Source organism: Hypomesus transpacificus, unplaced genomic scaffold, assembly GCF_021917145.1.
Source record: "Hypomesus transpacificus isolate Combined female unplaced genomic scaffold, fHypTra1 scaffold_31, whole genome shotgun sequence".
Lineage (NCBI taxonomy): Eukaryota > Metazoa > Chordata > Actinopteri > Osmeriformes > Osmeridae > Hypomesus > Hypomesus transpacificus.
In genome coordinates, this window is record NW_025813837.1 from 324540 (window position 1) to 342336 (window position 17797).

At 45.9% G+C, this 17797-nt stretch overlaps 1 protein-coding gene across 2 annotated transcripts; it reads right to left on the reverse strand.

Moving 5' to 3' along the window:
- On the reverse strand, positions 1-8243 carry chfr (checkpoint with forkhead and ring finger domains, E3 ubiquitin protein ligase). 2 transcript variants are annotated; one of them, XM_047015758.1, is made up of 17 exons: positions 8137-8243; positions 7505-7625; positions 6705-6804; positions 5755-5864; positions 5413-5472; positions 5045-5329; positions 4231-4405; positions 3930-4084; positions 3651-3813; positions 3296-3543; positions 2795-2914; positions 2607-2690; positions 2369-2439; positions 1905-1992; positions 1671-1778; positions 931-1003; positions 1-651 (listed from the first exon to the last, which is right to left on the reverse strand). In XM_047015758.1, exons 2-17 carry the CDS (start codon positions 7614-7616, stop codon positions 609-611), a joined length of 1995 nt encoding a protein of 664 aa, XP_046871714.1. In that variant the 5' UTR covers positions 7617-7625; positions 8137-8243; the 3' UTR covers positions 1-608. The 2 variants fall into 2 exon arrangements, with proteins under 2 accessions (XP_046871714.1, XP_046871713.1); XM_047015757.1 differs by having other exon boundaries at positions 5045-5332.
- Between the last annotated feature and the right edge of the window lie 9554 nt (positions 8244-17797).

The window sequence follows — 17797 nt, forward strand, 5'->3', positions numbered from 1 at the left end:
TATATATATATATATATATGATCCTTGTATTGTCACAAGATGGCTGTGTTATCATGCAGAACACTATGGTACGAGTCTGTTCCGATTTCCTGACTTGTTCTACCGTTCCCAGTAGAATATAAAGAAGATAAAATAGATCAAATCCAGTCTCATATGTAGCTGTGGACCTGACCAATGGAATGCAGGGCCACTATGGTCCTCTAGAGATACTTATCTGCTGGGTAGAGAGGAGTAGCGCCAAGAGTGCATACTATTATTCCACTTCCCCCCTGAACCCCCCCCCCCCCACACACACACACAAAACTTAAGCAAACCCTAACCAGTCTCCAACAAATATTGATTGTGATTTCTGCAATAAGCCAGTGCATCCTATATACATGTATGTAACCTGCAACTAGAAGATCTACTGTATGACAGGTGTAACAGAGATGTCCTTCCCCAGGAGATCTACTGTATGACAGGTGTAACAGAGAAGTCCTTCCCCAGGACATGTGCCCATGTGAGGAGTGGGAACAATAGAAACATCCTCTTCCTATTGAGTGACAGAGCGATAGGATGTCCTGTGTCTGTGGCGCTCCTGTGGGGGGAGGGGACGACCCCAGGGCTGTTCAGCTCTTGAAGCGGGTCTGTTCACAGATGTGGTTAAATTTCCTTCGAGGAAAAAAAATATATACAAAGGAATAATAAATAAAAGACAAATCTCAAATCGCTGAAAATATAGGCACATGCCATATCGTATATATTATCTGGGAGGGAATTGGGAGTACTGTCATGCAGGGGTGGCTGAATTTCACTTGACGTGGGGATAAAAAAATGAAATAAAATTAAACCGCAGAGACGGCGGCGCCCTCTAGTGGCAACTTTAGTGACACGCAACCCAAAACATGCCCACGTTACTGGAGACGGAGAAGCTGTGGTGTAGTAACTCACATGGCATGGTGCGCCTTCACCTGAGTACGGCAGTTACGCCCCCAATAGCAGTCAGGACGAGATGTGACAGCAACTGAGAAGGAACGCATATCAACATCAGTTCCGATTTTGATATGAACAGTTCTAGATCATATACAGTCTTTAGGTGATCCTCCGATACCGATTGGTGTGTGTGGGTGGAGGTATGTGTTGGTGTGTTCCTTTGTGTGTGACAGTGTGTGTGTGTGTGTGTGTGTGTGACAGTGTGTGTGTGTGTGTGTGTGTGACAGTGTGTGTGTGTGTGTGACAGTGTGTGTGTGTGTGTGTGTGTGTGACAGTGTGTGTGTGTGTGTGTGACAGTGTGTGTGTGTGTGTGTGTGTGTGACAGTGTGTGTGTGTGTGTGTGTGTGTGACAGTGTGTGTGTGTGTGTGTGTGACAGTGTGTGTGTGTGTGACAGTGTGTGTGTGTGTGTGTGTGACAGTGTGTGTGTGTGTGACAGTGTGTGTGTGTGTGTGTGTGACAGTGTGTGTGTGTGTGTGTGTGACAGTGTGTGTGTGTGTGTGACAGTGTGTGTGTGTGTGTGTGTGTGTGTGACAGTGTGTGTGTGTGTGTGACAGTGTGTGTGTGTGTGTGTGTGTGTGACAGTGTGTGTGTGTGTGTGTGTGTGTGTGACAGTGTGTGTGTGTGTGTGTGTGTGACAGTGTGTGTGTGTGTGTGACAGTGTGTGTGTGTGTGTGACAGTGTGTGTGTGTGTGTGTACCTGGGAGCTCAGCAGCAGGGATGTTCTGTCTGTATTTGTAAGCCAGCTCCTTGAAGGCCCTCAGGCCACAGCAGAAACACAGCACAGCGCTGGCGTTGATGCGGTAATCTGGGACGGGGGGGGGGGGGGAAGAGGGGCTGAGATGAAGGGGGCTTCTCAAGGGGGAGGTCTCCCGTGAGGCTCCACAGTGACCTCAGCGTAGGAGGCTGAAGGCTGCAGATGTCGCAGACTCACCCGAGAGGTAATAGCTTCCTTGCTGCAGGCCGTCCAGGCCCTCCTGAAGCAGGCTCCTCCAGGTCATCCCTCTGGCAGCAAGGTAGTTCTGTGGCAGGAGGAACAACGTTGAAAAACACACTGGGTTCTCAGAACCCTTAGGTAAAACTGCCAGATGGTCATAGGTTCATAGGTTCCAGATTATAAATGACAGTCATTGCGATTTCAAAAGGGGTGTACTGATGGAGCAAACCTCTTTCTTCGGGTGCTCAGCCCACAGACATTTACTCATTTAACAGACGCTCTTATCCAGTACCATAAGTATAGAGACATTCTCCCCGAGGCAAGTAGGGTGAAGTGCCTTGCCCAAGGACACAACATCATTTGGCACAGCCGAGAATCAAACCAACAACCTTCTGATTACTAGCCCGACTCCCTAGCCACTCAGCCATCTGACCCCCACACTCACAGCTCGAGGGGTTTACCTGGAGGATCTCGGACTCGTAGTTATTGCTGTTGAGAACGCCATCCAGACACTTGTCTGTGAGGTTGAGCTCTGTGGAAACCACAATACGGATCAGCGCCGAGACAAGCCCACACACCGAAACATGGTCAGAGGAAGAGATAAACACAAACGGTTAGGCGCTCGTCTACATATGGTTATCCTATGATGCTTTTGGGGATATAGGGTCGCTACGGAGACAAGGCGACGACCCCACGTACCGCTGAAGCGGGCCAAGCACCCTTGACAGCCGATCCTCCGGCAGCCCCAGTACATGTGGCAGAAAGGTCGCTGGCACGCCATGCCTGCCAGACACCCAACACACAGGGGAAACCCGACCCCCGTCAGCACATTCATCAGACACGGCATTGGTCCCACAGATTGACTGACAGGCCTGCGGGCCACTCACATTGCTGCGCAGAGAGCTGATGTCCAATGAGCTCTGCTCGGCGGTCTGGCATGGGCTGCAGGCAGCAGGTGCAGATGACATGGCGGCCCTGGAGCGGGCACGAGTACCCTTGAGAAGGAGCTGCACGCACACACACACACAGAGAGGTGTAGGACACTTACATTTAGTCATTTAGCAGATGCTCTTATCCAGAGCCACTTACAGTAAGTACAGGGACATAGCAGGCAAGTAGGGTGAAGTGCCTTGCCCATGGACACAACGTCATTTGGCACTGCCCGGGAATCAAACCAACAACCTTCTGATTAATAGCTCGACTCCCTAACCACTCAGCCTTCTGACCCTACTAGTACAGAGTTTGAAAGTTCCATGACGTACACACAAGTCCTAAGAATAGTTAATGTGCAGTCGCCAACGCCACAGAATGTGCGTGCAGTGGAGAGTGATGAAAGGACAGTACAAATACAGTGGGATGGTCCAGTAAGAGTCGGTGGGTGTCGATACCTGTGGGCATCTCAGAAGAGGTGGATGGACCTTCTCCAGCAGGCTTCCCAGCTCCCTCCGCAGGACCTGGGGGGGCTGGCTGTGCTGGGGGGGGTGGTGGGGCCAGGGGGGCGGGGGGGAACAGGGGGGCAGAGGGGAACAGGGCGGCAGAGGGGAACAGGGGAGATGCTATTCCAGTGGCCCACAGCCCCTGATTGCCGTCCGCCCTGTAGCCTAGACACTGTCTGCACATCGCAAACGGCTGACCGCTGACCAAAGACAAAACGGGAACGTCGGATGAAAATGGTGACGGCAAAAAACGCGAGGATAAACACGGTCGCAAGCACGCGCACACACACACACAGACGGAGCTGACCTGATATCAGAAGTGTCGCTGTCGTTGTCGGACAGCTCGAACAGATAATCGGAGCTGCCCTCTTCGTCGGAGAAGGAGCGCTCGATCTTGGGCTGCAGCATGTCCTGGGTGATCTTGTTCCGGCTGTCCATGCTCTTCAGGTCCTCCTCGCAGCGGCACTTCTCTGTGAACACCCACACGGCCACACCACATCTCTGGCATCAACCTCCACATATCCATCTTCCCCCTCCCCCATCCCCGTGTGAAGCGTCATCGACGGGGCCTGTCTCGGCGTCTGACCTGGGTGCTGGGTGAGGTAGGCCTCCACCAGGTTGTTGAGGATGTGGTTCTTGCGGAGCCTCTCCACGGGGCAGCGGCAGGTGGGGCAGAGCGACGAGCGCTCCATCCACCCCGAGTAGCAGGCTGCGCAGAAGGTGTGCATGCAGGGCTGCAGGCTGGCGGGAAACAAGCACACACGAGGGGTTGGAGCTAGCGGCTGGGGGCTAACGGCGCTAATGCTAAACATTTGTGCCTCAAGAGCTTAAACCCAGCTCTGTCGATAAAAAGCGACGTCCGGAATATTCCGGAGGGTGGTAGCTACCTGACACAGTCGTGCAGCAAGTCCTGGCAGATGATACAGGTGAGAGACTCCTCCATCTTGTCGGTCTTGGTCCCCTCCTTGGGTTGTTTTCCCAGGAGGTCCCTGAGGGAGCCCTTGGCAGGAGCCAGGGCCTCGGTACTGGAGGTGTGAGGCGAGGCCAAGTCCGAAACCGCATCTAGAAAAAGAACAACGCCGTGTCACGTCCTACTTCAAGACCACGGGCGGGGGGGGGGACATTTCACAACTGATAGCCTCCGTCCATGAAAAAGGGCTTTACGCCACATTTCATTCATTCAGCAGACACTTTTATCCCAAAGAGGCTTTTAAATAGCGCATTTAGAATGTACCACAGAAGATCCAAGGATCGGATGTACAGCATTTCGGTGGTCAGAGGCGAGGAACGGTCTGTATTTATAAGCCACATGGAAAAGTAACCACATCTCAGATACCAGGCATGGGGAATACTCCAGTGTAACAATAACAGCATTGCTTGGTCGCAGTGGATACAGACAAGATGGAGAACATCTTTAATTCATTAAAGACCGCGTGACTAGCGCTAGGTTTAAGCGTATGGCTAGCTCCCAGCCATATGCTCTATGTCTATGTCTCAAGCGTCAATAAGAGACCCCCCAAAGTAAACATCCGTAATGCATTTTCACCATTTGTTTGAATCCAGAAGTTCCTGATGTACAGTTCATAAACTCAAAGACACTTAACCAAACCCATATATTAAAGTCGAACCATAAACGATTACACATTTGGAGATGCGTTTTTTTGGTTTATAGCCCAGCTAAGTGCAGCCAAGCACACTAACCAGCGTCTATCTTCCTCCTCTTGCACTCTGGCTCCTCCAGGCCCCCCTGCCGGGGAGGGGCGGGGCCTGAGACGTCTTTACAGCCTGGTGGATGACAGCTGGCGCTCTCCCCCTGGACCTCACCATGAGGGCCAGCGGGGAGGTGGAAGGTGGAGGTGGAGGGCTGGGGCTCCTCCGCTCGATGGGGCCCAGGGGCTCTGAGGAGGAGAGGCTCCACTGACAGGCCTGTGGCTGGGGGGAGAGGAGGAGAAGATCCCAGGGCTGGGGCTCCTCCACTGGCACCAACTACTGGGGGAAGACGGAGAGGTGACTCAGCTAAATGCGGGAAGTGGGTGAATGTCAGGTTTACTTATCAGAGTGAAACTTACGACTGGTGTCGTGTGAAACTGCCAGCTCGGGTTTTAAGGACTGGTAAACGTAAGCAATATCTGCAGGGGAAAGAGATTTGATTATTTTAGAGGGGATATGATAAAACTTTCAAAGGGTTAACAAACACTGCAATCTTGGACCAAACTCGTTTTACACAAGTTGGTGTAGCTATATCATCATATTTGGCAAGTAATACAAAAATAAAAAGACAGAAAAGTGCCATTAGTAAAATGCAAAAAAAAGAAAAAAAATCTCCAAGTATTACTGATGTGTGTTTGTAGTACACAGCGCTTACGGCGTAGTAACAACAAGAACAGTATGACCTTTATCTCCAGACTCACTTTGCTCAGGCTCAGTCTTCCTGTAGACAAAGTAGATGACATCACCACTCTGCAGCATGTGGCTCTGCTTCTTCACCAGCTTGGACATGTTGATCACCGTACCATTGGTGCTGGATGGGGCGGGAATAGCACAAACACAGCACTCATTCACTCGCCTGTGGTGGACGTCTCTGAACAGCCTTGGACACCACGGGCATGGGAGACACTAAGGGGTAGTGGGCTGCAATCATAGCGATGTTAATGCCAAATCTACAGGCTGTTATCGCAATCTCTCACGCGACTCATCGAAACAACTGATTAAGTCGCGGTTTCAGTGGTGGTAATGACCGACTCTTTGCATTACATGTATATATTCTGAGGGTAGCGTCATGGCTGTGTCGCAACCTGGACGTATAGCTAACACGTTAATGATCAGCTGGGGAGGCTTGACAGTATCGCGTTGTTGTCGCACTTGCAGAGCGACTCCGCTGGATTACAAGCGGTAGGCGCGAGCCAATCGTACTACTTCCTCCAATCACTGTGTCCAATGAGCTGTGATATTGGTGTGCAGATAAAACACAGCTAGCACAAGGCTGCTTTTCACCTTGCTGACTCGGTGCACGGCAAAACACAAGTCTTTTTAATTACCCGTTACTGCCATTTCCCCTCATTATCTGCCAGCTGGTTGGTTTACACTGTCAATTAGGTTACTGTGTGGCAACCGGTATGTTAAATCCACTGTGAAATCCACAGCCAATTAACAAATTTAAAAAAAACGTGCCCTCAAACAATATGAATTGTTCTGTTTAACAACGGAGCAATAGTGAATCACAGTATACATTCAGGAGGCATGAAGGCATGCCTGTTCTCAGATTGTCGTGTGGCTAATGGTCGACGCTGAGATCAGACATTTGAACCTTAAATGTTGGTTATTACTCCACTAGGTTGATAAGACAAAAGTCACCGCCTACCTCATGTCTTCCAGCCACGCCAACCCTGACTTCTCATCTTGCACAATCTTGCAATGATCCCCTGAAACCAGTTTGTTTGCAGGAAACGAAAGATCACACCCTAAAAACAGAGAATTGTCATCAGGAAGAGAAATCATAGTTAAACATAAAAAAATATATGGGTGTGAAGCATTTGTTTGTAACATTACAAATATTTGCTAAATGACTAAATTTACACTTGATAAGTTTCATAGAAAAGGCCTAACTATAGCTGTGTGGGAATTTGAATATCACATTAGATATCTGATTATATGCTAATAGAATGGTTCACTCCTTTCTTTACTGTGCTTTTAAGGGCTGCATAGCAGACAGGCCTAATTAAGGCCAGTCTCTGCATTGCAAAGCAGACTTCACATGCTCAATATAATAGAGCCGCCAACACAGACAACTTTGGGAGATGCAACCACTCCTTGGGCAAAATCCATACAAAAAAAAAACTACTTAATATTCTACACACATGTTCTCAATAGACGCCTTTGTTATCATCGAAGGGGGTGTCTACGTTTGTCAAACTAAAGAAGGCATTGTGCCCCGTCAATTCAACTGCCTGAGAGACTTAGAGTGTCTGGCTTCTGTCTATATGGTCTTTTGTCAATTTAACATGAACACATTTGAAAATATCTAGAAAAATAAACATGTTATTACAATTTTATTTTTTAAACAAATATTTTGCACACAGAGGATGTTAACCCACCAAAAGTGTTCATAGCATTACGATCAAAACAACAAAGACAGGGCAAGTGATAAAGTATATTTTTTACCTTTTCTTCGTCCAACAGTGCATTCTCTGTTGACAAGCAACACTTCAGATTCACAGCTTGAGTCTACCCTTATCAACTTCCCCCATGGTCGACCCCTTCCTTGATTCTCCATAATCCAAACCTAGTCATTGAATTTTCACAAAGAACAAATAAGTTAAGCACGACATTAACTGTATGCATTTAAGGAGAATACAGTTAGTTTAAATTAGCGTAGCAAGGTAGGATAATCAGTTAGCCATTGACAGCTAACTAGGCTAGCTAACTAACTGGCTAACAACAATGAAGTAAGCACTCAATGTGTCTGGGAGAAATGTCAACGTCAAATAAGCTCACACTAGTTGAAGTAACTATTTAATCTTATTTGTCGTAACAAACAACAAACAATTGTATGAAACATAAACACCAACTATTCGTTCCAACAAATAGCAGCTGAAACCGCATGTCGTGGTGACGAGAAAAACAACTTCGTTCAAAATAAACAAGGCTAGCAAAAAGCTAGCTAGCTAGCGTTTTTAAAGCTAACCCCAGCTTGCAAGCAAGCAATCAAAAACGTTTGGAAAAAAAAGTGCTAAAACGCCATAGATGAGAAGGACAAGGCACCACAAACATGTTAATACATAGTGTTTCTATACCTTCGAGAATGCTTGTGTCCGATGTTATTGCTTACGGACGTTTCGTCCCTTCATTTTCCATCCACTCAACACACTCATGCACTTCCTGGCAACCAAAGGTATTTACAGACATCAGCTGATGGAGGAGGAGCGAGAGAATAAAAGACTTTCCCTACTTGTAGAAAGAGACGAATAGATCGCAGTCGATTGCTTTTGTTTAGAACTCTGATTAACATTAACAGTAACACATATATATACATTAAAGTAGTATACGTTGAAAACGATACAATCAAATCAAATCGAATTTATTTGTATAGCCCTTTTTACACGCAAGCATGTCACAGAGGGCTTCACATGCGCCCATAGAACTGCCCCTCAACCAACCTAAACCCTAAAAGGGTTAAGTAACATACTAGCAGTTGCATTATACAGTGACTTAAATGACTTTAACAAGTTGTTGGATTCTTTTGACATTAACGACCACAAAAACATACAGTAGCAAAGAAAGTTGAGTATACTTGATAACTGTACATTGCACATTGCTATTTCTGCCCATGTGCAAAAAAAAGATGTTTGGTGTGTGTGCTGTGTATTCCAACACAACACATTTCTGTGTGTGTGTGTGTGTGAGACGAGGGCGGGGGGGGGGGGGGTGACAGGCCTGTGACAGAAGTGTCACCAGGGGAACCTGCTTGTCTGCAGACAGCTGTGATGTCCGTTAGCAGGCGAGCAGTCAGCTCACCGCTGCCTCACTCTTCCGATTGGACGGCGGGTCCCTGAGGGTCCCAGGTCCATGAAAGTCTCTCTTCCTGTCTGCCCTAGATATGCCATTGACAGACTCTTTAATCTCCATGCATGTCTAGTTTGTGCCCTCATGGCTATCTGATGTTGGACTATGGTTGTCATCGCCTTGGATGGGTGACAAACACCGGGTCAGAGAAACAAGGATGGGGAGGTGGGCAGACTGGTTCTAGACTGGTTCTAGTGCAGTGTTGTTTCAAACACTGCACACAAACAACGCTTCATCTAAATAAGTAACGTTCACTCCAAAAAAATATTTGCGGTAATGTTCCTAACATGAAATATTAGGCTATAGAACCTCAATTTCTTCCACATCAATCTAAATGATTCAGACGGTAAATACATTACATAGCTCTGGGAGCCACTGCACTTGTAACCCCACTTTGAGAAAATTATTTGATAAACTTCAATTACGAATGGACTAATCTTCCCTGTTTAAGAAACACCAAAGCATTTCTGTGTGATAGAAAACAGCAAGAGTCCTTAATGCAGGGCTAATCTCTGCTTTTCCTCTTCCCTCCTGCCAGTGCATTATTAATGTGCAAAGAAGAGGCTGATGAGTTCAGGGGGCCTCTCATCACTAATGCATTCATTTCTCATTGTTAGCTGTCTGTCTGGAGAGCAGAGTGGTGCACACGCTGACACGCATGCTCACACCCACTACCTATGCATGATGCAGGTACGTGCACTCACACACAAACATTGAATATATACATGTACGCCAAATCACACATTACCCTAAAATAATGTCATTTTGTCGTAATGCAACAACAATTGATGGAGTGAGAATACATATTTATATGGGAATAGAACATTGAATCAAATTTGTGAAAGCAATTTTAAACCAACTGTAAAAAATAAATAAACTCAGATGCTGTCAATCAATAGCCTATCCCAATTGGATGAAAACATGACTTGTGGCAATGTGATACATAAAACAAAATTTGAATTTAAAAGTAATTAAATGCAAGGACAAGAAATACATAATAACGTTTCCAAATGGGACTGAAAGGAGAGCAAGGGAAACCTCTCTTCTCTGCCCCTAGGAAATTATCTCCCTGGCTTGGTCTAATTGCTGGAGGATGTCCTCTTAACTAACTGTGAAAAGCTGTGTCTAATTAGTGCAACATTAATCAGAAATTAGCATGTTATCACAAGGTTAACGTATCAGTATGTGCACAGCGGCAGCTGGAGGTGTCATTACCCGTAGTGCACAGGGCAGACCTTGCCACAAGGGGTAGTGCTTGTTCTTCGCATGAATCATTATTCTCATCAGGCAATCAGGGCTGGAATAGACAGGAGGACTGGGGTGTTGATGTGTGCTGTATACCACCCAGTGGCTGTCAGATGGGTTGGATGACAATGTCCAGGATCAATAGAAATCATTTTCTATTGACACTGGCGTTCGGAGAAGGATTACAGAAAGGAACTCAAGTAAGCAATATTGAGCCATTAGTCTGTTAATACTTTTCTCCAAGCAATTGTTAATGCTGAGGGCATTGACATGTCATGTTTGCCATTGTCTGTCATGGCACTAAATGTCTCAAATGATCCATACAATCGATGCCAAACAATTGGTTGGCAAGGCACTTGACTCCACTATAATAAAGATTGACCCAATGTGACTACATGCAATTATTCCTCCAAATAAATGGGAATCTGGTCTATTTTATTTGACAAATGATGCAGTCCTATACATGTCTTAAGAAACATTACATAATACAATATTGCATCATGCACTCTATTCATTTAGATTTGACATTTAATTCATTCAGAATACACTATAATCAAAGGCGACATACAAATAGTGCACGTATACAGTACAGCAGAAAAGCAAGGATCAGAAGTGTATCATTCTAACAGTATTTTGATGGCCAGAGTCAAGGAACGGCCTTTATACTAGGCACAGCACAAAGCATCTCATCCACCAGGCACAGTAAACAGTATTTCGCCTACAGTGCTACAACACATCAACTACAATAGTGCACAGCACCATGCAACAAAATCAAGGTCACAAGTGCAACATGAAGCTGTTTTGTTGGTGTACTATCTCCCGTCGTTTTTGTACCGTACAATGATAATAGCAATGGTTATTGTTGCCACATGATTTGTGTTATTATCGGTTGTAAAAAACACATTTTATCCCCACTAAACGCTTGCTCATTTCTCCACTACTGCACTACAACCACAGAGTTAATCTGGTAGGATCTGCAGCCCAGTTTTGTCTTGTGCAGTTCAGTCGTCTGTCTTGTTCACAGGCTTCCCGAAGCTCTCATCAGGATTCCAGATGAGCAGGGAGAAGAACCGTACCTCAACCGGCTCGGCTGAAGTCACTCATTTGTCAGAGGCGCTGGTAGATCACAAGCTGACAAATCTCCCGTGTCTGCCTAACTGTCAAGCTCTCTGCCAGAAAATCAAAGACAAAAGAAGAGAGGGAGGGAGAGAGAGAGAGAGAGAGAGAGAGAGAGAGAGAGAGAGAGAGAAAGAGAGAGAGAGGGAGAGAGGGAGGGAGGGAGAGAGAGAGAGAGAGAGAGAGAGAGAGAGAGAGAGAGAGAGAGAGGGGCGAGAGAGAGAGAGAGAGGGAGAGAGAGAGAGGGAGAGAGGGAGGGAGAGAAAGAGAGGGAGGGAGGGAGAGAGAGAGAGGGGGAGAGAGCGGGGAAGAGCAGAACAGAGCAGCCATTCCATTTAAAGATGCTTTGTCACTGCAAAGCCCCAAGCTTGCCCCAGAAAATGCCTATTAGCCTGACTGAGAAAGATTACAAGCAAATAAAATAACATTCATTGTAATATTGGATTTCGTGAAACCCTCGGAATTGTAATTACATCGCACTTATACTCTTCATTTAAAGCCTTTCTCTGACAACAAAGAATATTAGAGATGGGAATACACGCGTTGTGATTGAACACACTGAGTGTAAATTACTAGACCTAGAATAAATAATGAGACATGAATGGAGGTGCTAATCATGATTTAACCAAGTGATTAGAGTGTGGTTTATTTCAATATTTATTTAATTTACATTTGATATGCCACCACTTCTAAAGGCTATAGACAATATTTAGAAATACATTTGTTCGGTGTTGTAGGAACATATCTAAAAAGAAAGTTTGAATATAACTTTTTGACTTCAACCAAAATACTCATTTACATTTGTGAATTTAGCAGACGCTTTTATCCAAAGCGACTTCAATGCTCTAATCTACACTCTCCATTTAGTTTACTTGCAGTACATTTGTTATTACTTTACTTGATACCTTATTTGTCCCTGTGGGGAAATTAGTTTACAGCCCAATCACAAGACATTTTGTCACAACATCATGGTTACCAATATATACTCACGCACATACCCATGTACATACACATTATCTCACACCTCGCAACAGATTAGGCTCACCAGACCAGTTGGACATCCTGTTTAGTATGGCATGCATGTCCTGTAAAAAAAAAAACATGGCTGGTGGAACAAATGCAAATGATGTTTTACGAATGTGAAAGCCCAATGTCACCCAAGTACAGGGCTAAGTTTACCCCTCCATCTCTCAACTGTGACCTCTCCGTCAAAGCAGCTCCGGCCCCACAATGGTGTATTACAGGGAGAATGCGGGCATATGGGCTGTCTGGCTTAAACCAACAAGCGGAGGGGAGAGATAAGAGGCATTCTTGGGCGGCACAGAAACAAGGCACGAGAAGGGTCTGGTTGATAGCAGTACTTGTTGTTCTGATGTGTTAAATAGCTGGCCTTCAACACCACAGTTGATCGCTGAGTGAGGCACTGTGTAGCCAAGGGTTGTGTGAGATAGCCAGATGGCTCAAGTCAATGGAGCCTTGCCTGGAAGCTTTTGTGTCACAGTACGATAATCACGAATTTGGCCGGCCCATTCGGAGTGTATTCCTTGCTTGATATACACCGTGTGTACAAATGAATGACTAATTTATCTTTAATTGGTGCTCCACACTCGTGTGCACCACAAAACGTGGCCTTCACAATTTCAGCATCCCCAAAAATAATATATCAACAAGAAATTAAAATAGGCGAATCAAGGCGTGAAAAGGGGAATTGTTTCAGCTACTGCTCAACATGCCTCGCATTTTGTTATCATGCCTAGCAGCCACAGTGTGATGCTGTCATTTTCACACAGAAAAACAAAAGACAAGCCACACAAGAACGCCGACAGGACACAACACGTATTTTGAACGCGTTCCAAGACCACAAATGCCGGTGTTGACTAAACTACGAACAATTCGACATACAAGCCTCATTGCAAGTGGAAGAGCAAGCCCTTAAGCTGTGACATTAACGAACAGGGCGAGATAACGTAGGGATTGTTATCGTGCACTCCTGCGCAGATGCCAGATAGCAGCTTTTCAAAGTGTTGTTGCTGCCAGACAGACCTCCACTGAAGCATTGCGGGGCCCGTTTCTAAGGACCAGGGGCGGAATGTGGAATTTTCCTTCTGAAGGATCTGTCCTTGTTTACAATCTTTCTGTTGCTGGGTTAAATACAGCTCAGATTGTACAGCACATGCGAAGTCGGCTAGACTGTGACTGCGTTAAACTGTTCAGACTGTCCAGCACACACAAAGTATACCAGCAAATGTGCTGTAGGTCATGACGCAGACACCTAAACCCAACGGTGGATGTTAACAAAAGTGAGAATAAACATTGAAATGTGAAGAAAAAATACGTTATTGTAAAACTGAATCCATATTAATATTTCCTGTCGTGTTCAATACATTTACACTTATGTTTACAGGATGTTTTCAAAATGTAAAAAAAACATAAATGGAAAATGTGCCTTTCCCAAATTGGTTTGTAGACTTGGAGAACGCGACTGTGGATTGTGGACATTATTCAGGTCCTACGCTGTAATTGAAGCGAGCTGAAAGCTAGTGGAATTTTAACATTACCTCTGAGCAGGAGGGGACACAATGTAATCAGCGCTCTCTCCATGAACCTTGACACCACGTCAAAATGCTGGCTCGCGCCGATCCGGACGCCCCGTCATTAAAACTGAGATGGATGGTACCGTTCCAACTTCCAGAATCCAACCCAACAGAATGCTTACCATATCAATGTTTATTTTACAGAGTTATAGAACTGATACTGCATGTTTGCTCTGGTGTATTCTGTTTTGGCACTAAAGGGCACATGGCACTCACGAACAAAGGAAATACCACATTTGTCAGCTCAGGCAAAAAAAGATTAAACATTATAGTCGTGTGCTTAAAATCATTCCAGGTATTTAACTGTAGGCTATTCAATATTTCAGCCTCAGAATGAAGGAAAATATGGTAGCATATACATTAAGCACGCGTTTTAAAGTCAGACACTGAAAATAAAATCACTATTCATTTCAGATATGAAAGGAAATCCTCATAGGTGGAGCCAAAAAATAAATAAACTAGAGGCCATGGCTTTACGAGCATCAAACAGTATAAATGCTTATGAATATCACACATCACTGAAGGCGATGGAGTAAATCAGAATTCTCATTCCGCTGCTTGGAAAAACTTCCGTCAGTCGATGCCAAGCGGCTCTGAGGCGATCCCAGCAATGAGCCAGGCAACGCTCAACTAACCGCGCTCCAGAGAAATACGGTCACGACAAGATCCACATTCAAATAAACTTCACTCTTGGCCCACGCACACAAGCCATCTTGTCACCAGCTGGCGGAGCCGCTCGCCGCGCCTTCAAACACTGAGCCACTTTTGATTAACGTCTCAACGGCTAATCATGTGCGCTCGGTGTGCCAAATTGGACAAGCTATGTATGAGACGATTTGCCTTGAAATGTTGTCTTAGAGCCCCATTTTAGCCATAAAGTGTTAGGAGAGCCTCGTCTTTGCCACCGCCCCCTCCTTTTCCCTGGACTGTTCGCGCCTGCTGCCGACACAAAGAACAGGGGACTGTGATGGTGGCGGCATCATGCCAGGCTGTGGCCCTGAATGAGACGACCACCTCTGCCAGACGCACCCAGCTGCATAAATGTTATTCGCTTTTACGGCTTGTGTACATAATACTGCCAGTGTGGGGAGATTGTGAGGTTCCACTAAACCATGGAAAAAATCCTTTAAAAAAAATGAAAATGAATAAAAGTGGAAAAATTACTTTGGCTTGTTGAATCCCACCCCTCCCTTCCATATCTTCAGGCACTCCCCTCTCTCTGATGCTCTTCTGTGAAATGGGCTGATTTATATTCTCTCCTCTCCCCAGCCAGAATTTGCACAGTCTCGTGGTGCTGTGAGATAGCAGACATATTTGCCATTGAACCAGAGGTGAAAAGACATTACACAGCACTTTGTCACTGGGGCCTGGAATTCACACGTCTGTCTGAGTTTAAGGCCAGCCCTAAACTGCTGGCTATCCTGGGTCCTGTCAGCTGGATGTCTGTTGATGTTGAAGGCTATAAAAAGATATTTTAGAGGTGGGAAGGTCGGGGCGATGCCGCTAGCCTTTTTAGGTGATGTAAACAACACCCTTGTGACTCTTACGGATACAGTGGAAGCCCCAGGAACTTCTCTCTCCCTCGTTCTTCATGTTGGATATGCCCCCCCTTCCCTCCTAGATGAGCAGCCGAGTGTGTCGTGCACAGGGGGGTTCAGTGTTCCCCACAGAGAGGAGGTTTGGAGCTCCGAGCACAAGCCCACCCTCCCAAATCACCGGGCCCAGCGGACCCCCAGAGTCATTCAGAAGCGATCACGGAGCCTCCAGTCTCATTACCCAGCTCCATTTCCAAACAGCCCTCCAAATGGGAACTAATGCATTAGCTCTCACGGGGAGAAGGCTGGAGGGGGGCCGCTTCTTCGCGGCAGCTCAGAAAACGCTTTCATACATGTTTTATCAGCAGGGGAACGAGAGAGGGAGAGTAAAGGAGCTTGGACTGAGCCATTCATTCATTGCCCATCTTATTAGGTTGGCACAGCCCTATTAGCTGTCATTGTGCTGGAGAACCCCCCCCCCCCCGGGCATGTTCCTGTGTTTTTGTGCCTCAGATGTGAACTCTGTGCCAAGAGCTTTTTGGAGGCATTTGAGTGCATGGAAATTCAATCCCAACCTTGAGCGTTGAGGTTTCCGGGAGATAAATGCCAAGGATTAGTGATCTGAACATAAAACAATGTCCTATGTCGTATACCGTTCTATCCCAGTAATTGGAATTATGCAGTAAAATGTATAATTGTATGTATCACACAGCATACTAAGTGGCTTTGGGTGAAACAAAAATGTGCTAGATTTATTGTATCACACTAAATATTATACTATTCCAAATAAAAAAAAGTTAAAAACAACTGAGAATAGAACTATTTCTGTCCAGAAGTCATGGGCTTGGTCTTAAGATTTTTTCCATTAATATTATCTGACATATACATTATTTTGTGTTCTGTACTTGTGTGGCAGTATATATATATACATACATTTTTTTTGTCTTTTAATTTCATTATCAAAGCTTTTTTTTGTAATAGACTTTTACACAGTACTGTATTTCTAACACTGCAGACACTATGCAAAATGATATCAAGGCCAATTTTTTTATTTTTACAAAATCCTGTCCCCTTTGAAAACCACCTTTGGGAGGTCTGACAGCAGCAGGCATAGTGATAATGTACCCCAAGTTCGATACGCCACGAAACGTGTCAATGGATTACCCTCTGATGATAGACTGTGTGCTGAAATAAATTGACCTTGCCAGACAAAGAGTGAAAGCGATGGGGCTTTTCATCTCCAGCGAGCCTCTTTGAGCTTCGCCGCAAAAAGGACAGAACTAGGCCGGACGGAACTAGAGAAAACGTAAGAGCGTCGTCGGACTGAAGCTGGTGAATAACAGCTTGCCTAATAATCAAAAACAACCCCACTGGAATGGGAGGTCAAGTGCCTGCCAGTTGACTAGGTTATTAGAGAGAAAAAAACCCAGGCTGATAAAGCGAAGCTTGTAGAAGCTACCCATCACGGGAATGTGTGGCTCAATTACCAGGCTCACAAATCGAAAGTGATAGTGATTTAAGTCTTACCGATACACTGGGGCCAACCTGACAGACGGGATTTTCCAAGATACCTTTTTTTTCTTTCTTTCTTTCAATTTTTTTTTATTTTTTTAAAGGAGACCTGCTGGTGAATGGGTGAGACAGAGTAGCGCTATTGATTTTCAATAACACCCCCTAATGACCTCGGCACGGCTTGATCCCGTCTGTCATTACGCTCTGATGCACGGGGACAGCATCGCTGGGAGTCGCGGCGCGATGGCGAGCCGCAGGCATGATTAGGATGAATCGGCGTTTCCCCGGGAAGACGCTGGGAGAGAAAGGCCTCGTCGATAGCGGGACGGGGTGTCCCTGGACGCCCCTCCCAGGACAGCTGCAGAGGGGCCTTCCGGCCTCATTAGCCAAACAGATGAGTGAGGAGGAAGAGGGAGAAGAGGCGGAGAGAGAGAGAGCCTTTTCCTGTAACATCCGATAGGCTGCCTCCAAGGCATTGCTCCAGCTTAATGAGACCAGACCGCAGGTCAATACGCTGCTGGCCCGCCAGTCAATACCAGTTACCTGCAACACAAACACTCTGAACCTTCTTTCTTACAAAATCAATGTCCTATTAGTCCCACCCTCAATTGCCTTGCCCCTATCTCATTGATCCCTGGAGCTGCATAGCTGATGTAGGCTTCTATGATGAGTTACTGTCGAATCAGCCTAATCACCCTTAGCCACTGGGTAGCCAGGCTGAGTTCCCTTCATCATCTCTTAGCTGTATTGTAATATGAAACGAGCAGTTGTTATTGGGTACAAACTGAGATGCTCAGAGGTGGTGAATCTACACAATGGTTTCTTCCAGAGTTACATTCATTGATTGTGGATTTACCTGCGGTATTAGAAGAAAAAGGAGACGACAGATA

What these genes read in the sequence shown, in the direction of transcription:
- chfr (XM_047015757.1), bottom strand. Translation starts at nt 7,616, where the DNA reads ATGGAGAATCAAGGAAGGGGTCGACCATGGGGGAAGTTGATAAGGGTA. An exon ending in GCGTGGCTGGAAGACATGAG is followed by an intron (nt 5,865 to 6,704) that starts GTAGGCGGTGAC and finishes CGCCCCATCCAG; the next exon opens with CACCAATGGTACGGTGATCA. An exon ending in GAGGAGGAAGATAGACGCTG is followed by an intron (nt 4,406 to 5,044) that starts GTTAGTGTGCTT and finishes TTCTTTTTCTAG; the next exon opens with ATGCGGTTTCGGACTTGGCC.